Source organism: Aquarana catesbeiana, linkage group LG08 (genome assembly GCF_042186555.1).
Source record: "Aquarana catesbeiana isolate 2022-GZ linkage group LG08, ASM4218655v1, whole genome shotgun sequence".
NCBI lineage: Eukaryota > Metazoa > Chordata > Amphibia > Anura > Ranidae > Aquarana > Aquarana catesbeiana.
In genome coordinates this window covers 159,315,441-159,339,375 of record NC_133331.1, presented here as the reverse complement: position 1 = coordinate 159,339,375, position 23,935 = coordinate 159,315,441, and the positions used below count along the sequence as shown (strand labels likewise).

The 23,935-nt window shown below is 43.4% G+C and overlaps 1 protein-coding gene across 8 annotated transcripts in view; it reads left to right on the top strand.

The window, feature by feature from the left end:
- GBF1 (golgi brefeldin A resistant guanine nucleotide exchange factor 1) overlaps nucleotides 1-23,935 on the top strand; it is a 385,214-nt gene that overhangs the window by 143,808 nt on the left and 217,471 nt on the right. For all 8 annotated transcript variants that reach the window (XM_073596625.1, XM_073596624.1, XM_073596623.1 and 5 more), the window contains exon 4: nucleotides 23,228-23,359. In XM_073596625.1, the coding sequence (XP_073452726.1) occupies nucleotides 23,228-23,359 (132 nt within the window). The remainder of the gene's footprint in view (nucleotides 1-23,227; nucleotides 23,360-23,935) is intronic.

The following is a 23,935-nucleotide window of genomic DNA, read 5'->3' as shown; positions in this document are numbered from 1 at the left end:
CAGTCTCTTCCTTAAACAAGAACTTGTCCAGTAGATAACGCACAGGTATTGAAAGACCCTGTTGACAAGAAATTGGATTTATTATTAAAGACTTCCTTTTCTTTGGCCAATTCAGCTATTCAGCCAGCTGTTGCAGCAATTGGTATCTGCCAGTCCGTAAAGGATCGGGTCAAACGGCCTAATAGGCCTAACCAGGAGGATGATCTGCCTGAAAGTAAGACAGATATTTCTTAAGCGCTGTATTTTGCTATTGACACCTTTTAAAGGATTCAATATAGCAGGTTTCTCGTTTGGCTCTCTCATCTGTACATATGCGCAGACTCTTGTGTCTTAAGAACTGGTCAGCCGAGCTTCCTTGTAAAAAGTTATTGGCAGGTTTCCCTTTTCATAGGGAACATTTATTTGGTGATCTTTTGGACAAAATATATCCAAAAGATTTCCGGAGGGAAGAGTTATCTATTTCCTGTGAAGAAAAGAACCAGACGTCCCTCATTTAAACCTCAGGGACTGCTTCCAGTGTCTTGGTGTCAAGGCGGTTCTGCTGCCAACAGGGTGCTAGGGCCAGGGGCAAACCCCAGGGCCAGAAGAAGCCCTGGCTCAAAGATTCTTCTAAACCCAGCACCAAGCCCTCCTTTTGAGGGGACGCCACCACTCCATTGAGGTGGGGGGAAGGCTGCTTCATTTTGTGGACATTTGGAGAACAATAATTCAGGACAAGTGGGTCACCTCCATTATATCTCGCGGTTACAAGCTGAAGTTGCAGGGGGTTCCCCCTCAGAGGTTTTTAAGATCCAGCGTTCCCTCGTATCCTCCAAAAAGAAACGTATTGCTTCAGGCACTACATCATCTAGTGCATCAAGCGGTGATTGTAGCGGTTCCAGTATCCGAAAGGGGCACAGGGGTTTACTCAAACCTGTTTACGGTTCAGAAACCAAATGGGGACACAAGGCCCATTTTGGACCTAAGATCCCTGAACAAGTATCTACTAATAGTCCTTTCGCATGGAATCTGTCCATTCAGTAGTAGCCTCACTCCAGAGGGGAGACTTTCTAGCCTCCATCGATATAAAAGACGCGTATTTACACTTGCCTATCTTTCAGCCTAATCAGAGGTTCCTACGTTTTGCAGTAGAGGAATGTCATTTTCAGTTAGTGGCTCCACCCTTTGGGCTGGCTACAGCTCCCCGGGTGTTCACAAAGGTCCTAGCACCAGTACTGGGTCTTTTAAGGGCCCAAGGGATCCTGGTGCTCTGGTATCTGGACAACCTCCTACTCAGAAATCACTCATTACAGGCTCTAGAACAGAGCATAATATGCACCATGTGGTATTTGAAAAGCTTAGGCTGGATCATAAATACCAAGGTCAGCCTTGACATCCGCTCAAAGTCTAAAGTAGATGTGATCCTAGATACGGTTCAAGCAAGAATATTCTTGCCACCTGTAGGGATCTGTGCCCTGAAGGTTCAGGTGCGTCGGATAAGGGGCACCAGACAACCCTCCATTCGGCTCTTTGAGTCTTCTAGGGAGGATGGTATCCTCCTTCGAGGCAGTGCCCTATGCCCAGTTCCATTCCAGGCCTTTACAACAAGACAGCTTGTTGGCCTGGTTCAAAAGAGGAAAAGCCCTGGATTATCCAAAAGCCCTGTGCTCATCTCCTCAGGCACGCTTAAGCTTAAACTGGTGGTTGCAGGATCAGAACCTGCGAAAGGGAAAATCCTTTCTCCCGGTAACTTGGAGAGTACTGACTACAGATGCCAGTCTCTCAGGCTGGGGAGCAACCCTAGAAGGGCTCACAGCTCAGGGGAAATGGTCAGGGACAGAACAGATCCTGCCCATCAACGTCCTGGAATTACGGGCAGTACATCTGACCCTACGGTCCTGGACGGTGGAGCTTCAGGACTGCCCTATCAGGGTTCAGTCTGACAATGCCACTGCAGTGCCCTAGATAAACCACCAAGGCGGTACCAGGAGTCGTTCAGCTCTGAAGGAGGTGAACAACATACTAGCCTGGGCAGAGTGACATGTTATATCAGCAGTTCATATCCCAGGAGAAGAGAACTGGAAGGCAGATTATCTCAGCCACCAGCAGATCTGCCCGGGGGAATGGTCCCTACACCCAAGGGTGTTCCAGGAAATTTGCCAGCGTTGGGGATGGCCAGAGGTCGACCTATTGGCATCCAGGTTCAACAACAAGCTACAGCAATTTGTGTCCCGAACAAGGGATCCTCTGGCAATCGGAGCAGATGCTCTGATAGTTCCATGGAGACAGTACTTCCTGGTTTATGCTTTCCCTCCGATCCCTCTCCTTCCACATTTGCTGCACAGGATTCGGAAAGAGGGGGTTCCAGTCATTCTGGTGACACCAGCCTGGCCCTGAAGGCCCTGGTTCCAGGAGATTGTTAGACTGACCATAGAGGGGGCATGCACGCTTCCACGTCACCCTGATCTACTGTCTCAAGGGCCTATATTCCACTTCAATTTACAGTCTATAAATTTGACGGCATGGCTATTGAAACCAGGGTGTTAAATGACCGTGGCATCTCAGGATCAGTAGTGTCTACCCTAGTGAATGCTATAAAAGCTGTCACTAGGAAAATTTATCATAAGGTCTGGAAGACTTACACCCTGTTCCAAATTATTATCCAAATTCTATTTCAGTGTCACAAAGATTAAATATTTTGTTTTACAGTTTTACTCATGGATGGCATTGTGTCTCAGGGCTCTTTTGATCACTGAAACCAATCTCGGACACCTGTGATAATTAAATTGCCAGGTGAGCCCAATGAAAGAAAAAACTACTAAAGGAGGGTGTTCCACATTATTAAGCAGAGCACCATTTTCAAGCAATATGGGGAAGAAAAAGGATATCTTTTCTACTGGAAATAGTTCAATGCCTTGGACGATGTATGAAAACATTAGATATTTCACGAAAACCTAAGCGTGATCATCGCGCTATTAAGAGATTTGTGGCTGATTCAGAGCACAGACGGATTTTTTGCAGATAAAGGCACATTGAGGAAGATTTCTGCCAGATCCATGCATCGGATCAAGAGAGCAGCTGCTAAAACACCATTACATAGCAGCAAACAGATATTTGAAGCTGCTGGTGCCTCTGGAGTCCCACGGACATCAAGGTCCTCCAGAGTCTTGCAACTGTGCACGAACCTTCCATTTGGCCACCACTAACCAATGCTCACAAGCAGAAATGGCTGCATTGGGCAGAAAAATACATGAAGACTAATTTTCAAACAGTCCTGTTCACTGATGAGTGCCGTGCAACCCTGGATGGTCCAGATGGATGGAGTAGTGGATGGTCGTTGGACGGCCAACCTGTTCCAACAAGGCTGCGACGTCAGCAAGGCGGTGGTGGAGTCATGTTTTGGGCCGGAATCATGGGAAGAGAGCTGGTCGGCCCCTTTAGGGTCCCCGAAGGTGTAAAGATGACCTCTACAAAGTATGTGGAGTTCCTGACTGACCACTTCCTTCCCTGGTACAGAGGAAAGAACTATGCTTTCCGTAATAAAATCATCTTCATGCATGACAATGCATCTCATGCTGCAAAGAATACCTCTGCATCAATGGCTGCTATGCTGCGTGGCCTCCATCCTCCCCTGACCTCAGTCCTATTGAGAACCTTTTGGAGCATCCTCAAGCAAAAGATCTATGAGGGCGGGAGGCAGTTTACATCCAAACAGCAGCTCTGGGAGGCTATCCTGACATCTTGCAAACAAATTCAAGCAGAAACTGTCCAAAAACTCACAAGTTCAATGGATACAAGACTTGTGAAGCTGCTATCAAATAAGGGATCCTATGTTAAAATGTGATGTGACCTGTTAAAATGTTGTTCAAAGTTTGATTGTAATAGCTTTTGATTTCAGTAAATATGCTGCAAACACAACAAATGACAATTTTCAGTTCTTTACAACCTATAAAGTGTTTTGAAACTTACTGTGCGTAATAATTTGGAACAGTGCATTGTAAGTTTTTTTTTTTTTTTTTTTTTTTTTATTTTGAAAAAAAAAAAAACTTATTAAGAGGTTTGTTCAGTAAAATTTGAATTGTACTCTTAATAGTTGATAACATGAGAATTATGCTGACTGTTGTTTTACATCAACTATTTAGGTAAATCAGAAAAATTATCATTGGTATAATAATTTGGAACAGGATGTATATTGCTTGGTGTGAAGCCAGAAAATAGCATCCTCGGAAATAACTGATGGGGGGGCTGGCTTTGGTGAGATATCAGAGGTCTACTAAATAGACACTATCTTCAGAAAGAGACTGAAGATGGTCCTTTTCTCTGTATCACTTTACTTGAATGCATGGAATCTGTATAGAGATTCCATTCATTCATAAACTGACCGTCTGATAGTACTCTTGCGGTTACTATTAGATATCAGGGTCAGTGGGCATATAGGAGCACTCAAAGTGATCGCTGCATGCGCCCAGGGTGCCACTCCTGGGGGGGGGGGGGGATAACACATGTTTACCAAGTCCAAACATCACCTGCACCACCCCCCCTCCCCCGCCGCAATCCCCAGCCTGTCACATTGCCAGAGCAAAGGCTGCGGGAGAAGGAGGGTTGTCGCCGGAGCAAGGATGGATTGGGGGATCCATCTGAGTGATGGAGGGGGGAGGACACATCTGAATAACCCCCAGCAGCACCTGAAGCCTCCGGGAGCGGCTGAGGAGGGATGCCGGTTTATGATGGTGGCTGTGGAATTGGGGGGGTCAGATCGGGTGGAGGGGGGTACTCGGTGCTGGGGGGGTTAAAGAGGGGTAAAGGGGAAAGGCGAGTTGGGGGGGATTAGTTTTAGGAGACATTTAGCGGCAGAGGTGGAGAGGCAGGAGACAGGGAAGCAGCGGCATGGGTGGGGGTGGGAGACTGTCACATTAGAGGTTAATAACGCTGATCAGCGGGTTGTAATCTGCTGATCAGAGTTACAGAATTGTTCAACAGAGTCTGCTGAACAATTCTGTTATAAGCTTATGGTCATTGATGTGACCATAAGCTTATAGGAGAGGGAGAAAGGTTCGGATGCCGTACTGACTTGGCCACCTGCAGGCACTTCTGTACGTCCGTACGGACCTGGCAGTGAAAGGGTTAAAACAATTTTAATAAAAATCATAAATAACAACTCGCATTTTTCAGTGCACTCTGATAGCATACGTAGAACAATAAGGGTGTGCAGTAGGTATCAACCAATATCGTTTTGTCGGTGACGATACGATATCGATATTTCGGCCACCTCTCCTGCTGATATTTTTTGCTGATATTTTGTTATCGCTGTTATTGCTTTCACAAGGAATGTAAACATCCCTTGTGACAGTAATGAGCATGGACAGGTACTCTTTATGGGGGGATTGAGGGTCTATAAGACTCCAAACCCCTCCACTGCACTTTAAAGTATTTAAAACGTCAAGATCTGTGTTTTTGAATACTTTTTTTAAAATTGGCGCCTTAAAGATGGTAGTAATCCGGGAAGTGATGTCATGACACCGCTTCCGGATTACTAGCTCCGAGACCCGAAGGAAGCATCAGCTTTGTCCGGGTCTTCGGCCAGCCGGTGGACGTGCCGGCTGGTTACTCGGGCCTCTTGGTGGGATGGGAGAGCCCGGGCGGGAGGGGGGAGCCCTACCTAATAAAAAAAAAAAAAAAAAAAAAAAGAAAGCACTCGATTTATAGTGCTGGCTGTACTTCGTTTAAAAAAAATAAATAAAAATTAAACTATGATTTTTACCTTACACAGCAGCGATCTGGACCTAGGAATAATCTTCATTGGTGATCACTGCTTTGTACATAGCACAAGTCAGAAAACCTTTTTTCCTGGAGTTCTGCTTTAAAAATGAATCTTTGTGCATGGTATTTTGAGCGGTTTGTGAGAAAAAGGTTCTTGATTAGACGGTTATAAATGTATTTTTGGAATTGTAATTTGAGTTGTGGCTCCAATCCCGTTCCCGAAAGAAACTGTGGCCTTTAGTAGTGCGTTTTTAAAACATGGATAGTTCTAAAGCAACAGCTGCCATGCAATATAAAAGAGCATGAAGCCGATAACTTTGTATGTAGTGTCCCTATATCTGAACAGCTGTACCCTTTGTGTTTCGTCTAAACATGAAACAGGCAGCTGAAATTTGACACAGATCTCCAGTCCTGCTTTTTAATGGAAGTGTTTTTTTTTTCCCCCTCTTCTGATACTCGTCTTGTGTTCATCAGTCTCTTTTTCATGTGTTCCAGTTGGTAAAATAGCAAAGGATCACATAGTGAAACAAAATGCTCTCACCAACATTTGGCCACTAAAATTAATTAGTTTTCCTATTTTAAGCAATATGAGTCATTGTAATGGAAATTGCTGGTAACTTGCTTTTGTATGTTTACCTCCTCGCTCACTGTAGCTGCCGCAAAGGTTTGTCACATAATATTCATTAAAAGAAGCTGTAAAATGTAATTAAATGTAGGTAATACATTTCAAAGATTTCTAAATAGGCTTAGAAAGGATTCACTTCAATTATGTTCTACCTCACTTTCTCCCAGTTATTAATGAAAAATACATCTGGTATCTCCAGGTTTTCGTTATAACCACCCCCCCCCACCCCCCCCCCAAAATTTAAAAAACAAAATACAGATATTCTATAGTAACTGAGATTCTGCTGGTTCTAGTGCAGGGTGAACAATTAAAGCAGGCATTTTATTACAGGCTAAGGCCTAGCATTGCTTTACTGCTATTGTACTTTTCATTAATACTATACAGCCAGTAAAATAAGTATTGACCGCGTCACCAATTTTCTAGGTAAATTTTAAGTTTTATTGACATTAAATTATTTTCACCATGTCGGTAACCACCCATGCCATCCATACATACAAAAGACATACAAACCAAAACAAATAAGTTCAGAAATGAAGTTATGTGTAATAAAATGGAATGACACATGGAAAAAGTATTGAAAACCTGACGAAAGGGAGGTGCAAAAAGGCATGGAACGCCAAGACGCCAGCTGAAATCTATATGTAATTAGAAAGTAATCCTGCCCCTTGTCAGTGCAAATTAATATCAGCTGGTTCAAAAATAAAAAGGTGTTGCATTACCACAGTGTCACACAAACATCTCATGATGGGTAAAAGCAAAGAGCTCTCTCAAGACCTTTGCAACCTTATTATTAAAAAACATCCTGATGGCATTGGTTACAGAAGGATTTCTAAACTGCTGAAAGTTCCATGGAGAACTGTTGGAGCCATAATCTGGAAATGGAAAAAACATCATTTCACCATGATATAGGCACGACCAGGTGCTCCTCAAAAGATTTTTGACGGAGGAGTGAAAATAATTATCAGTCCAAGTCCAAAAGCCAAGGACCACTTGTGTAGAGCTTCAGAAAGACCTTTTGAAAATCATAAGTAATGCACACAACCGCCATGGCCTGTACTCACGCCCACCATGCAAGACTCCACTGTTGAAGCTTGTTTAAAGTTTGCTGCACAACATTTAAACAAGCCTGTGAAATACTGGGAGAATGTAGTCTCTAAAATTTAACTCTTTAGATGTCATACACACCATGAGGTCATATGGCACTGCACATCTCTCCAAAAACACCATGCCAACAGTGAAGTTTGGAGGTGGGAGCATCATTGTGTGAGGCTGTTTTTCAGCATACGGTACTGGCAAACTTCATATGGTTGAAGGAAGGATGAATGGGAACAATGTACCAAGACATTCTTGATTAAAAATCTGCTGCCATCTACCAGGATGATGAAGATGAAATGGGGGTGGACATTTCAGCAAGACAATGATCCTAAACAAAGAGAGAAAATAAAGCTGCTAGAATGGCCCAGCCAATCACCTGACTTGAATCCAATAGAAAATGTATGGAATGAACTAAATATCAAAATTCATAGAAGAGGCCCAACAGAACCCTCAAGATTTGAAGACTGTGTGTGTGGAAGAATGGGCCAAAATCACACCTGAGCAATGCATGCGATTTAGTTTCTCCATACAGCAGGTGTCTTGAAGCTGTCATTAGCAACAAAGGATTTTGTATGAAGTATTAAATTTCAGTTGGCACGTTAAATACTTTTTTTTTCCTGTGTCATTCCATTTTATTACACTTAAAGTGTTACTAAACCCATCAAAGTATAATTAGTGTGTATATGCAGTAAAGCAGGCTGGTTATACCCACTGTGGAACCTAAGGGGTTAGACCTCTTCATTGTGTATAAAGGCTGTTTGATCCTGTCTCTCTGATTCTCCTCTTCTTTAACTGACATTAACCCATCTACTGGTAGAACACAGTATTAGGAGTCAGGCTACACATGCTCAGTTTGCTGTGTATTGCTACTAGAGAGTTTTCGTTTTTGTTTTTTCTTGGGAGAGTGCATGTGATCAGCACAGAGCCAATCCGCACTGTCCAGACAGAGGGTCAGGGGAGAATGAAAACTCATCCTACAAGCTTTAAGCAGATACTGATAGTCACAAGACTGCTGATGCGAAAAGGTATTTAGCAGTTTACTAATTTACTAAAACTATTGCATTTCTATGTTCTGTGGGAGACCAGATATAGTGAATGTAGGGTCCTGGGTTTAGTAACGCTTTATTTTCTGGACTGATTTGTTCTGGTTTCTTTGTATGTATGGATTGCATGGGTTGTTACCAACATGTGGTGAACATTTCATATCAATAGCACTTTTAGAAATGTATTTACCTAGAAAAATGGTGATGTGTTCAATACCTATTTTATCTGCTGTATATGATTGTATGCTGGTTGAGGTGATAAAATGGTCCATTGTCATGTAGGGTTTTTTTTTTTTTTTTTTTTTTTGGGTAGCCTGTACTTGGCCCATACTAAATTCTTTAGATGGACCTCAGCAAATATGAAGGGGTTTGTTTGGATGGGGGACTTGAGTAAGAAAATAACTGAAGTCTCGTCTTCCTTGTATGCACTGGTGGATTTTCTGAGACATTCCCTAATTCCCTATCTTTACCCCAGTGAATAGTCCTGGGTATATGTTCCGAATTTAGCCTGAACTCTGGGAAGGGTACACGGTGAAATTAAATCATTTAACCACAACTAAGTTATACATGATGTTTTTTTTAAAGAGAAAAGGTAGTTAATTAAAACCTATCCTTTAAAATTAGTTCTGAGGTTTTTTTCCTGCCCTATGAGGCCATGCACGCGTTTTTAGGTCTGTAATTGTGGCCACATTTTGTGTTTTAGATGTGTTGTAAAAATATACATCCATGCACCTCTGTATGGGCTTTCTGTTAGAAAGCTGAAGAATGTGTCAGTGGTCTATGAGGGTGCTTATTGGTGCTCATCGGTGCCCTCGCAGTCAATTGAAAACTATAAATAGTCTGCTGCAGTGGGAGACGGGACTTGTAGTTTTCCTATTCACAAATTTTTGTGAATTAACTACACAGCTGTAAAGGTGGAGCCCCACATAGCCAAGCCATTTTCAAATGTTGCCGTGTGGTGAGGAACCCCCACCCACTGTCACAGAAGGAGTGAGGGGGGGGGGTGCAGGTTTTGGTGCTAAAGCATGTTACATGTTACACTTAACATACTGGTGTAATGTGTAACATCCGTCAAACAGTGAACTTGACCTTTTAAGTAGGGTTGTCCCGATACTGATACTAGTATCGGTATCGGCACCGATACCGAGCATTTGCCCAAGTACTTGTACTCGGGCAAATGCTCCCGATGCTTCCCCCGATACCTAGAGGACAGCTGTGATCGGCGCGTGGGGGAGTTACAAGATTCTCCCCCAGCGGCTTTCACCAGCTTTAGTGACATACAGCGGTGGTCGGTCATAGCTGACTGTCACTGCATCCTCCTCCGTGCCCCCTCCGTTCCTCTGTGCCTCTCCGCTGTCCCCTGAATTCCTCTCTCCTTATCTGTCCCCCTCCGTTCTCCCCCTTCGTTCCTCTCTCCTTATCTGTCCCCCTCCGTTCTCCCCCTCCATTCCTCTCTCCTTATCTGTCCCTCTCCGTTCTCCCCCTCCGTTCCTCTCTCCTTATCTGTCCCTCTCCGTTCTCCCCCTCCGTTCCTCTCTCCTTATCTGTCCCCCTCCGTTCTCCCCCTCCGTTCCTCTCTCCTTATCTGTCCCCCTCCGTTCTCCCCCTCCGTTCCTCTCTCCTTATCTGTCCCCCTCCGTTCTCCCCCTCCGTTCCTCTCTCCTTATCTGTCCCCCTCCGTTCTCCCCCTCCGTTCCTCTCTCCTTATCTGTCCCTCTCCGTTCTCCCCCTCCGTTCCTCTCTCCTTATCTGTCCCTCTCCGTTCTCCCCCTCCGTTCCTCTCTCCTTATCTGTCCCCCTCCGTTCCTCTCTCCTTATCTGTCCCTCTCCGTTCTCCCCCTCCGTTCCTCTCTCCTTATCTGTCCCTCTCCGTTCTCCCCCTCCGTTCCTCTCTCCTTATCTGTCCCCCTCCGTTCTCCCCCTCCGTTCCTCTCTCCTTATCTGTCCCTCTCCGTTCTCCCCCTCCGTTCCTCTCTCCTTATCTGTCCCTCTCCGTTCTCCCCCTCCGTTCCTCTCTCCTTATCTGTCCCCCTCCGTTCCTCTCTCCTTATCTGTCCCTCTCCGTTCTCCCCCTCCGTTCCTCTCTCCTTATCTGTCCCTCTCCGTTCTCCCCCTCCGTTCCTCTCTCCTTATCTGTCCCTCTCCGTTCTCCCCCTCCGTTCCTCTCTCCTTATCTGTCCCCCTCCGTTCCTCTCTCCTTATCTGTCCCCCTCCATTCTCCCCCTCCGTTCCTCTCTCCTTATCTGTCCCTCTCCGTTCTCCCCCTCCGTTCCTCTCTCCTTATCTGTCCCCCTCCATTCTCCCCCTCCGTTCCTCTCTCCTTATCTGTCCCCCTCCGTTCCTCTCTCCTTATCTGTCCCTCTCCGTTCTCCCCCTCCGTTCCTCTCTCCTTATCTGTCCCTCTCCGTTCTCCCCCTCCGTTCCTCTCTCCTTATCTGTCCCCCTCCGTTCCTCTCTCCTTATCTGTCCCCCTCCATTCTCCCCCTCCGTTCCTCTCTCCTTATCTGTCCCTCTCCGTTCTCCCCCTCCGTTCCTCTCTCCTTATCTGTCCCCCTCCATTCTCCCCCTCCGTTCCTCTCTCCTTATCTGTCCCCCTCCGTTCTCCCCCTCCATTCCTCTCTCCTTATCTGTCCCTCTCCGTTCTCCCCCTCCGTTCCTCTCTCCTTATCTGTCCCCCTCCGTTCCTCTCTCCTTATCTGTCCCTCTCCGTTCTCCCCCTCCGTTCCTCTCTCCTTATCTGTCCCCCTCCGTTCCTCTCTCCTTATCTGTCCCCCTCCATTCTCCCCCTCCGTTCCTCTCTCCTTATCTGTCCCTCTCCGTTCTCCCCCTCCGTTCCTCTCTCCTTATCTGTCCCCCTCCATTCTCCCCCTCCGTTCCTCTCTCCTTATCTGTCCCCCTCCGTTCTCCCCCTCCATTCCTCTCTCCTTATCTGTCCCTCTCCGTTCTCCCCCTCCGTTCCTCTCTCCTTATCTGTCCCCCTCCGTTCCTCTCTCCTTATCTGTCCCTCTCCGTTCTCCCCCTCCGTTCCTCTCTCCTTATCTGTCCCTCTCCGTTCTCCCCCTCCGTTCCTCTCTCCTTATCTGTCCCCCTCCGTTCCTCTCTCCTTATCTGTCCCTCTCCGTTCTCCCCCTCCGTTCCTCTCTCCTTATCTGTCCCTCTCCGTTCTCCCCCTCCGTTCCTCTCTCCTTATCTGTCCCCCTCCGTTCTCCCCCTCCGTTCCTCTCTCCTTATCTGTCCCTCTCCGTTCTCCCCCTCCGTTCCTCTCTCCTTATCTGTCCCTCTCCGTTCTCCCCCTCCGTTCCTCTCTCCTTATCTGTCCCCCTCCGTTCCTCTCTCCTTATCTGTCCCCCTCCATTCTCCCCCTCCGTTCCTCTCTCCTTATCTGTCCCTCTCCGTTCTCCCCCTCCGTTCCTCTCTCCTTATCTGTCCCCCTCCATTCTCCCCCTCCGTTCCTCTCTCCTTATCTGTCCCCCTCCGTTCCTCTCTCCTTATCTATCCCTCTCCGTTCTCCCCCTCCGTTCCTCTCTCCTTATCTGTCCCTCTCCGTTCTCCCCCTCCGTTCCTCTCTCCTTATCTGTCCCCCTCCGTTCCTCTCTCCTTATCTGTCCCCCTCCATTCTCCCCCTCCGTTCCTCTCTCCTTATCTGTCCCTCTCCGTTCTCCCCCTCCGTTCCTCTCTCCTTATCTGTCCCCCTCCATTCTCCCCCTCCGTTCCTCTCTCCTTATCTGTCCCCCTCCGTTCTCCCCCTCCATTCCTCTCTCCTTATCTGTCCCTCTCCGTTCTCCCCCTCCGTTCCTCTCTCCTTATCTGTCCCCCTCCGTTCCTCTCTCCTTATCTGTCCCTCTCCGTTCTCCCCCTCCGTTCCTCTCTCCTTATCTGTCCCCCTCCGTTCCTCTCTCCTTATCTGTCCCCCTCCATTCTCCCCCTCCGTTCCTCTCTCCTTATCTGTCCCTCTCCGTTCTCCCCCTCCGTTCCTCTCTCCTTATCTGTCCCCCTCCATTCTCCCCCTCCGTTCCTCTCTCCTTATCTGTCCCCCTCCGTTCTCCCCCTCCATTCCTCTCTCCTTATCTGTCCCTCTCCGTTCTCCCCCTCCGTTCCTCTCTCCTTATCTGTCCCCCTCCGTTCCTCTCTCCTTATCTGTCCCTCTCCGTTCTCCCCCTCCGTTCCTCTCTCCTTATCTGTCCCTCTCCGTTCTCCCCCTCCGTTCCTCTCTCCTTATCTGTCCCCCTCCGTTCTCCCCCTCCGTTCCTCTCTCCTTATCTGTCCCCCTCCGTTCCTCTCTCCTTATCTGTCCCTCTCCGTTCTCCCCCTCCGTTCCTCTCTCCTTATCTGTCCCTCTCCGTTCTCCCCCTCCGTTCCTCTCTCCTTATCTGTCCCTCTCCGTTCTCCCCCTCCGTTCCTCTCTCCTTATCTGTCCCCCTCCGTTCTCCCCCTCCGTTCCTCTCTCCTTATCTGTCCCTCTCCGTTCTCCCCCTCCGTTCCTCTCTCCTTATCTGTCCCCCTCCGTTCTCCCCCTTCGTTCCTCTCTCCTTATCTGTCCCTCTCCGTTCTCCCCCTTCGTTCCTCTCTCCTTATCTGTCCCCCTCCATTCTCCCCCTCCGTTCCTCTCTCCTTATCTGTCCCCCTCCGTTCTCCCCCTTCGTTCCTCTCTCCTTATCTGTCCCTCTCCGTTCTCCCCCTTCGTTCCTCTCTCCTTATCTGTCCCCTCCGTTCTCCCCCTCAGTTCCTCCGTCCCCCTCCTCCTTCCTTTCTGTATGGACAGAGTCAGCTGACTCTGTCCATTCACATAACTGAAACATTGTAATCTCCTGTGATTATGATGTGTCAGTTTATGAATGGAGAGGAGCCGCTGTCTTCTCTCCATTCATTCTCAGTGCAGCTGAGGCTGCAGAGAAAGGGACTGGGGAATCTCTATCCTCTGTCTCTTTCTCTGTCTCAAGGGGGAGATATCAGAGGTCTGTTAAGACCCCTGATATCTCACCAAAGCCCCCCAAAAGGGCTGATTAAAAAAAAAAAAAAAAACACAATAAAGAATAAAAAAATATTATTGTAAAAAAATTAAAAAATTGTAAAAAAAAACAAAAAAAAAAAACACACACACATACAACGTTCACCCCCCCCCCCAAAAAATAGCAAAAAAAAAAAACTGTTACGTGACATTAAAAAAAAAAGTATCGGTAATCGTTATCGGCGAGTACTTGAAAAAAAGTATCGGTACTTGTACTCGGTCCTAAAAAAGTGGTATCGGGACAACCCTACTTTTAAGGCTGAGGCTAGAAAGTTGCGTGTTTGGCTTATAATTTAAAGCAGTCAAATGCCAGCTAGAAAATCACTGCTGGATTCTGGTTGGTTGTATTACAATTTTTTTTCTTTCCCAATTTTCCCAAACGTATTAAATACCAGTATGTGAGATACACATGCATCATCTCTAGGAGTTAATAACATGAAAAGAATAATCTCATTTAAATTCTAACCATTCATTTTTTTTTTTTTTTTATATATATCTTACACTTTTTGAGCTATAACTTTTCCAGCGAGTTTACTGCTCATTTCTCACCAACTGCATGTAACATTGATTGGTGACCCTCGGTGAAAAGTCTTGTTTGGTGACCGGGAAAAATAGCACATGACATGGCAGGTTGACAAATGAAACTATTTGTTCTTTTGTCCTTAAATTAGGCAAATAGAATGGACCTGACAGCTTTGGTTGCGTTCTGTCAAAATGTATTTGTGTATCACTGTGAATAGGGCCTACTTCAGATCAGGAAGATGGCTCGCTGGAATACAGGCCCCTAGAATTAAACTGAACACGACTGTCACCATCCACACCATTGTTTGGATGTCCTCATGGACACGGCTGCTGGTAAACGGACGTTTATGAGCAGTTGGGCATTTTTTACAAGTGCTCCTGAACTCTCCTGTGTTATCTTCTTATCAGTACATGTACACAGGGTCATTTACAGTCGTTTCTAAGCAGTTGAGTTTAGAGGCCTTTTTGGAACGCAAAAAAAGGGTTCAGAAGCTGAGCTTAAAGGCATTTCTTTTTTTTTTTTTTTTTTTTTTAACTTAAAATTTTTATTAGCTTTTATAAAGAGCAATCCAAGGAGTGTGAACATTCTTAGTTACAGTAATTATGTTATTAACATTATTTAACAAACTGTAAATTTGTAAGTAAAATAGTAAACCATCATACGGTACAAGATCTTGCAGTGAAATAAGTTTTTGTATAGTGTCCTTTTGATCCGGCTACCCCAATGGGTGCCAACTGTAGACAGATCCAATTCCACTTTTTATAAAGGTGACAGGTACAGTAAGAATAGATCAGTAGTATTCAACCTGGTATTAATTATACATCATAACTTTTTAATTAGTTAGAGGCTCTTTGGTTTTTAAGCCATTCTTGCCAGTTTCTTATAAAATTATTAACTGAGGAGTTTTTTCCAAGCTAGAAGAAGCTTATATTGGGCTTGATTGTTCTAGATTTAGAGGCATTTCAAGCGCCGAACGCTTCTAAACGTGGTAACTCGTGTTAGCCGCGTTTTTGGCTATTTTGAAGAAAAAAAAAAGCTTCTAAGAGTAAACGCGGCATGTAAACGCGGCAAAACAGATGTTTTAAATGTGGCTTACTATCTGTCAAGTTAAATCATTCAGTAGAGGTTGTAAAAATGTCCCGTGTACAATCATGAAGCCTAAATCTGAGGAAGCCAAGTCTATGATGCTAGTGGAGATCTGAAGTTGGACATATGTTACAGTTTGCTACGTTTTCGGTTGAATTATACAACATGACTGCATAGTTCAGTCTCTCTGTTCTGCTAAAGTAGAAATGCATGCATATTATGTTTTAACAATGGAAGTAGAAAACAGAGTCAGTAATACTCTGATTAAGAAGAAACTACATCTAACTTGCATGCAACTGGCAGCACGTTTCTAATCATTTGCACCCCCCAGGGATTCATTTTACATGTCCTAACAAACTTTGATCTCATAGATTTTGTATGCTCCAGTGAGCTGGACTAGTATATTAACTCTTTGTAGTTTTGGAAAGAGCCACACTTTTTTATGTTTGTATTTTTGTCTGTGGCAAGATTTTTTTTTTTTTTTTTTTTTCCTCACTGTCCATTTGGCCCCATACAATAAGTAGGGGTTTGGTGGTCACCGGCACAAGTAGACAGGAATGGACAGGAATAAAAACCTTATCAGAAGTCCTAGCCTTTGCTCACTCTACCAAAAGTTTTTTTCTGTATGTCTTTTTGGAGAGATCTCGCATCACTTTCTGACAGGAAGTGAGGGGGAGCCCTCCCAAAAGGGGACACAGATTTTAGTAAAAACCAAAACAAGCTCTAGCATTCCATCCAAAATAAACTAAAACATTTTGGATGAAGTTTGGCTTAATTATTTCTCCTCCTAATCTCAGGGTAAGGTAGTGTCTTCCATTTTTAGCCTTCCTTCATTGTTGATGGTTATACAAGTATCACTGAGAGACGCTTGACTCTTTTGTGTTTTCTTAATGAGCAAACAAGTAAGAGCTGGTTTTGTAAGTTGAGACTAATTGCATCTTACAATGTTTGGGGTTGGTTTTTATTGAAAAATTGTCTGTCTATTTAGTAATAAATACTGTAAGGTTAAGAAGACACAAGTCCACTCAATGAAATTGGAGAAGTGGTTGAACCTTAAGCTTAGGGGGTTCTTTACTGTCAGAGCAGTAAGGATGTGGAACTCCCTTCCACAATTAGTGGTGTCATTGGGAAGTGTCGATAGTTCAAAAAAGCTCTTAGATGGCCATCCTAATGAATGCAATATACAGGGATATGGGAATTTGGTACACATACACAGGTTGAACTGGATGCACTGGTGTCTTCATTCAACCTCACCAACTCTGTAGCTATACTGGTATAGAAAGTGTCCAAGGCAAAACCACGTTTAGGCTCTGTTAATATTAGTGTGACCACGTTCTGTGTGTAGGTTAAACCATTCATTTTAATGGGCTGCCCTACTCGCAGAAACAGGGGTAAAAAGTAGTCCTGGACCTTTAAAGTTGTACCACACAGAATCGCATGGGGCTGTGGTACCATTCTGTTCTGTCAAAGCGTGGGGGTGCCATTGCGTGTCTGCTAAAGAACAACATGCTTTGCCTGCAGGTTGGGAATGCGTGCAATTTTGCGAGCATTCCCGACCTACACAAGTGTGCACCTAGCATTATTCTATGTTCACACTTGTGCAAGTTGGTAATGCTCACAAAACTGTGCTCTTTTCTAGCGCAGCTCTTTAGCAGATGTGCAGGGATACCACTAATTCTTAAATTTATGAAATTTAAATGAATGGGCTGCCCTGCCCACAGAATGTGTGTTGCAAAAATGTGAACGGAGCTTTTAAGCTATGTCGTGTTGGAATAAAATAATTCCTTGTTGTTTATCGGGGCAAAAATGTAGTGGTTAAGAAAACCTCTGCTGTCTATCACCAGATGTTTCTTTTTTTTTTTTTTTTTTTAAGACATAGTTTTTATTTCCTGTAAATTTACTTAAACCGTCTTATAAGCGACTCACCATCATAAACCTGCTGTATGCCCTCTAAGCTCCTATTGATCATGTATAGAGATTTTAAATAGATGTTTTAGGCAGCAGTTTTGAAGATTGAATGTATTTGAATATAATACACTGTCTGGTATGCATCAAACTTGCTTCTTTCTTTGTATATTCTTTCTTTTAAACAGATGAAACAACATTCCTTTTCATCTTGTATGACATTTTTATGTCCTGTTCTGTCTGCATGTTAATGTTGGATTAAAAGCTCTCTACTGTGAATTTAAGTGTAAGTTTAGCCAAGGTCATAGAATTGATATCATAAGTGAATGGCATATACAAGCTGGGATCACCTAGAAAAGCTGAATGTGTTGCTTTGCTGTACAGCACACAAATTGTATGGAGATCCCAAGGAATGTAAGAGACAAAAAGGAGTTATATAAATATCTGTTTGAAGCTAGCATTGTGTCAAGGATGACAGTTTCAGATGTGTGATTTGTTGTAGCTTTCATTGATATCCCAAGTTAAAAGCTTGTGAACACTCTAAGAATGCGTTGCCTCATTGACTGGTACTTTAGATGCCTACCAAAGAGCAACATAAGGGAAAACGTCTTAGTCATAACCCTTAAAAATGATTGTGACTCTGTGCTCTGACACTATAAATAAAACAAGAAACACACAGCTATTTTAATACTGCGCTCCTAAAGGTTCATGCCACCTAAACATGGACAATTTGTACCGGAATGGATTTGACTCCCCAAATCAGTTTAAATGAACAGTTTTCTATGTGCACCTTGATGCATTTCTAGCAAAACCTCTTGAGTTCAGAGTATCTCAGTCTTCTAAATGGTCCTGATTTTGAACCTGTGAACATGTGTGTTCACTTGTTTAAAGCCCACTCACTCTTTCAGCCATCCATACATGGATCAAAATTCAGCCAGTTCCGCGGGGGACTGACCGAGTCTCTATCCATCTATGGGCAGGCTGATTGTACCGAAGTCGGTTCATCGCTCAACTTGAGTACAATCAGCCTGTTGGATTTTTTAAATGCCATTACTGCCAGGTGGTTATAGATGCTAGCCGTAATCACGTTCTTCCAGCCGGAAAGGCTCCCTCTGGCAACAGAACACAATAGCACTACGGGAGGCATTCCCCCAGCAACATGGACTGTGTTGATGGGGAAGTTAGATGATTTTCTTTCCTCCCCTTCTATAAGGAAAGCAACTAAATCATCTGTGGGCTTCTTTAGTCTAAACCCAACACAGCCTTGCCCACTTGCAATGAAACCTAAGAGGGAGGTTTTACAGCTAAGAATCCTGTGACCAGATACTTTGTTACCTTACAAAGGATTTGTAATTGTGCGCAGACTCTCCTGAAATACAGACACTTGATTAGACAATACAAATAGGTCCTGAACATTAACTGCAACAGTACAGTCTGCTCCGGAATACTCCCTCAGCCTGCTGATTGGGCAGTGAAGGAGCAGCAATATATTGATGATGTCCTCCTTCCACCTCCTGTCAGTGTGTATTATTTTAGCACATGTTTACTGCAGTAGAGCCTGATTGGCCTCTCCCCTCTCCATCTTATTTTATTTACAGAGGATTACTCTGACTGTTAGGCAAATTAACACTAGCTATATTAAAGTAGAACTAAAAGCGAAACTTTTTTTCATTTTGGATAGATTAAGGAAGGGTTATAAGCCCTGCAAATCAAGGGAATTCCTTAAGGCCTCCCCCGAGTCACAAGAACTGGTGTCTACATTGGAAGATTTACCCTCTATTTCCTTTCTGGGGACAACCCAAAATGTGGGATTTTCTTTTTACTTTCACTTTTAATAATTGTAAACAGGACAAATAGAGAAGGTGAGTCTCTCTTTAATGGGAGCACAAACAGCAATAACAACTTACAGGTGTTCTAATCCCCCTTTCACTCTATCCATAACAAAAAAAAAGGTTTTTGCATTAAACATTATCCATGAAAAAACTTTTAATTCAATTATCCACAAAATCAGTTTTACTGTAGATCATCATGGTGTAGCAATCTTGACATGTTTCGTCTATAACTGGCTTCCTCCGGAGATATATAGTACCACACCTATGTTGAGATTATATTAAACAAATCAGTGAAAATACATAGATCTATACATAACACAAAAATATATGAAAACCAATACATCAGCACAAGTATTTCATAGCAACTGATCATCAATGTGAAGTTTGGTGGAGGGCATCTTACCATAACATCAATCAGGTTGGAGGGAGTTGTATGTAGGTGCATTGTGGTAGGTTGTCACAGTAACTCTATGTTTGCCAATATTATACTTGATTTTTTTTTCTTTAAAATAAAAATCAAAAAAAGTTGATCCGTGAAACCTCGCTACCTTTTTAATTTTAAGATTTGAATTTGATTGTCACAAGATTTCATTTATCATTTTTTTTTTTTTTGTTACAGTAAAGATGGTAACATTAAAATTTTTCTTTCATATTGCCGCCTGCATAATTGTATGCATGAGTGGAAGAGCTGCCAGTATTTCAGTATAAACTATATTGCCTTGAACATATGAATAATGAGATGAAAAGGTCTGAAATAAGACATGATGTAAACAGCTGATTGGAATTATGTTACAAAAATGAGGCATCACAGCCCTGAAAATATGCTTTAGGACATGCCTGTTAATGAAAACTTTAGAGGCCGGAACGCTTACTGTGCCTCAAGTTTACATAACGGTATTGCTTTAGAAGTTTAGTCATGTGTGTTCGAGGAACAGTCTATAAGATCAGTATTCTAGCATCAGTTATCAGTCTCATAAATTGTGTTGACCCTCTATAGTAGAATATCGGATGCATTTTACTGATGAGAAAGTTTGTATGGAGTTTGTTGTTTGTGCTTACAATATACATTTCTCTTTTCTGTTGGTTTAAAGTAAACCGTTTGTGATCGTTTTTCCCAAGCAGGCACATTTATATTTGCCCTCCTCCACCTAGTGCCAGCTTATCCCGGGTGAATCTGACACAGTTTGCTTATCTGTGGAATTATCCTTTCTCTTGAAATTGGTTGGCTGGGGATATCTATTGGGGCCCATAAAAAAAAGATTGTTGAATTTCTTGAGCTTCTTATGTCTATGGCCAGAGTTTTTCTCATTTTGCACAATTGAAATGTTCACATAGAAAAGTAGGTAACCTGGTTGAATTGTGTTTTGGCTTTTTATTTCAGCAGTGAAATGGTTATAGCTTTTGTTCCATGAACAGCTATTGGGGTCGGTTCACACTACACATTTGCTATCCAGATCCGATTCTGCATGCACTGTTCCCATGCCTTTTTAATGCGTTCCAGTGCATTTTCCCCCCCTCTTGTTTCCTGGGTTTTGATTGTTAGTAGCTGGCACCTGTCGGCATGCTAACAACCAGTGACTCATCGCTGCTGTTAGAGCAGAGTTGAGTCATTGGTTAATAAAGTGGTTCTAAAGGCTGAATGTTTTTTTTTTACATTCATGCATTCTATGCACAAAGGTAAAAAAACTGTCAGTGTGCAGCAGCCCCCCAGCTCCCCCTAATACTTACCTAAGCTCCTCTCGATCCAGTGATGCACATGAGAGCATTGGCTGTCCGAGGACTCTCCCTTATTGGCTGAGACAGCAGCAGGAGCCATAGACTCCCACTGCTGTCAATCACAGCCAGACAGCCAATGCGGGGAGAGAGGGGGGCGAGGCCGAGCTGCAGCTCCGTGTCTGAATAGACACGCAGAGCAGTGGCACGGGAGCACGTTTACTTGAGTGCCCCCATTGCTTGCTCTGGGGGCACTCGACAGGAGGGCTGGGGCAAGGATCGCTGGCAGGGGATGGATGTAAGTACAACATGTATGTTTGTTTCGTTTTTGTCCATTCTTGCCTTTTTAATATCACTTAAAAGATTTGGCACCTGCCGGCTTCCTAACAACTATGGGTCACCCCTCTGACAGCAGAATGTAAACGAAAGAGCTGGCATTGAAGAAAAATAAACAACTGCCCCCCCCCCCCCAAATCAACACCAGGTCCAATCACACTTTTGTGGTAGCATTCATTGTTAATGGCACCCCAGATCTTTGTACATTAGAGCACAGTTCACCCCAAAGCATTTACCATGCATAGTAGTGATGTGCTATGTTTTGGGGAAAAAAGTGTCATGTATGTTTTCACCCATTGTGGTGCATTGACAGCCCTTCATAATAAGCACAGTGCATGTTAATATGTGTAAATGTGTGCATTTACTCCCTGGAATAGAAAGCTTTGCATGAGACTCAATGCGTTGCTTTAGCTGTTTTATGCAATATATTTCTGGTCTTTCAGAAGGGAAAAGTGTTGTGTTGCACAAAAGCATTTAGTCTTAATGTTACTTGGTACATCTAGACCTACTACATATTAGAAACCATTACTAAGGCCTGGTTCACACCTATGCATTTTTTTGTGCGTTTTCAGTTTTGTAGAAACGCACTACAGTGTATTTAACATGGTTTCCTATGGGTCACGCTCACATCTGCGCATATTATGAAAAGGGCCAAGGAGTTTTTCTGGTTTGTGATTTCATAGACTTCAGTGGATCAAAAACAATTAAAAAACTCAAAATGCACCTGGAATATGCAAACTGCAACCTGCATAGATGTGAACCAGGCCTAAAAGGATATTTATCCAGGAAGAGCAGAATACCACCATGTATTGTATTGTCTATGCCCACACATTTTCAATAAAGCGGAGCTTCAGCTAAAGCTTTCCAGTAGATGGAAGGATAGAACCGTTCTATGTTTCTAACCTCTATGAGCTATTTATTGCAACTTGTATCCCTGTTGAAAGATTTCCCCTGAACTCCCATCCTGATGATGTGGGTGAAAAAGTCAATAACGGGGACCCAGACATACAAATTTCAGACCCTTAACAAAAAAAAAACGTAGCTGGAATTTAATTTTGAAGAGAGCCAGTTATATTCATTTGGATAATGCAGTAATCTGGCCATTCTATCTTTAATCATTATGCTTGAACAGACTTTGCATTAAAAAAGGTACATTTCTAATTTGATTGCTGCTCATCTACTGGGAGTTGACAGGCTGGCAAATGTCAGAATCCATAGTGGCCTCAGCAATACAGAATTCCTTAAAAGTAGAACTAAAGGCAACACTTTATTTTTGCGTAGAGCAAGAGGGTTTATAACCCGTCATGTTGTTGTTTTTTTTTTGTTTTTTTTTTTCTGTTTGCCATCTGTGTCCCATTTTGGTGAGATTTCCCTTCATGTCCTGTCCCGTAACCAAAACGGGAAGTGAGAGGAAATCCCTCAAGTGAGGGAATCCATGGTCCTCATTAAAAGAATTCTCCCCCTTTTCCTGTTCTGGGGGCAACTCAAAATGTGGGGTTTTCTTTCACTTTTACTCCTGCTGATAACTGTAAACAGGACAAATAGAAAGGGTGACGCTCTCTAACAGGGCACAGAGACCAATTAAAAAAGGTGTTTTAATCCCTCTCCCCTCTGTCCAAAACAAAAAAAAAAATAAGTTTTTCCTTTTTGGTTCTATTTCAAAGAACTGAATATCTGGATCTGTTTTGTTGTAGGATATCTGTTATGTGGCCAAATGGATATATAGATCTAGAAATTGTGTTTCTGTATTTATTGTTCATTCTAATGCCCCGTACACACGGTCGGACTTTGTTCGGACATTCCGACAACAAAATCCTAGGATTTTTTCCGACAGATGTTGGCTCAAACTTGTCTTGGATACACATGGTCACACAAAGTTGTCGGAAAATCCGATCGTTCTAAACGCGGTGACGTAAAACACGTACGTCGGGACTATAAACGGGGCAGTGGCCAATAGCTTTCATCTCTTTATTTATTCTGAGCATGCGTAGCACTTTGTCCGTCGGATTTGTGTACACACGATCGGAATTTCCGACAACGGATTTTGTTGTCGGAAAATTTTATAGCCTGCTCTCAAACTTTGTGTGTCGGAAAATCCGATGGAAAATGTGTGATGGAGCCTACACACGGTCGGAATTTCCGACAACAAGGTCCTATCACACATTTTCTGTCGGAAAATCCGACCGTGTGTACGGGGCATAAGTTAGTGATTATACTGTCTCCTGGACTGTGGAGTGTATTCAAAGATTTTTGGATTTCTGTTCTGCATTTATTTTGGCAATGTAAATGATGTCTGTGTTCTTCCCTTTTTTTTATTTTTAGATATATCTGAAATTGAGCCCAACGTTTTTCTTCGTCCTTTCTTGGAGGTTATTCGTTCTGAAGATACAACTGGCCCTATTACTGGGCTTGCTCTGACATCTGTGAACAAATTTCTGTCTTATGCACTAATAGGTAAGGAGTCTTATTTGTCTGAGATGGGTAACCCTCTAGGTACATGGGGTATAATGGGTTTCCCAGCTTACTTTCATTTGCTCTGGCTTACTCAAAGTGGGTCAGCCCATGTGCACGTAGTGAATTGCTCTGAGTGTATGTATGTGTGATTGAGATTATATATATATATATATATATATATATATATATATATATATATATATATATATATATATATATATATATATATAAATTTATATAAATTTCCCCTACCATTTTTGAAAATATTTTATTATATCTTTTCATGTGACAACATTGAAGAAATGACACTTTGCTACGATGTAAAGTAGTGAGTGTACAGCTTGTATAACAGTGTAAATTTGCTGCCCCTTCAAAATAACTCAACACACAGCCATTATTGTCTAAACCGCTGGCAACAAAAGTGTGTACACCCCTAAGTAAAAATGTTCAAATTGGGCCCAATGAGCCATTTTCCCTCCCCGGTGTCACGTGACTCGTTAGTGTTACAAGGTCTCAGGTATGAATGGGGAGCAGGTGTGTTAAATTTGGTGTTATCGCTCTTACGCTCTCATACTG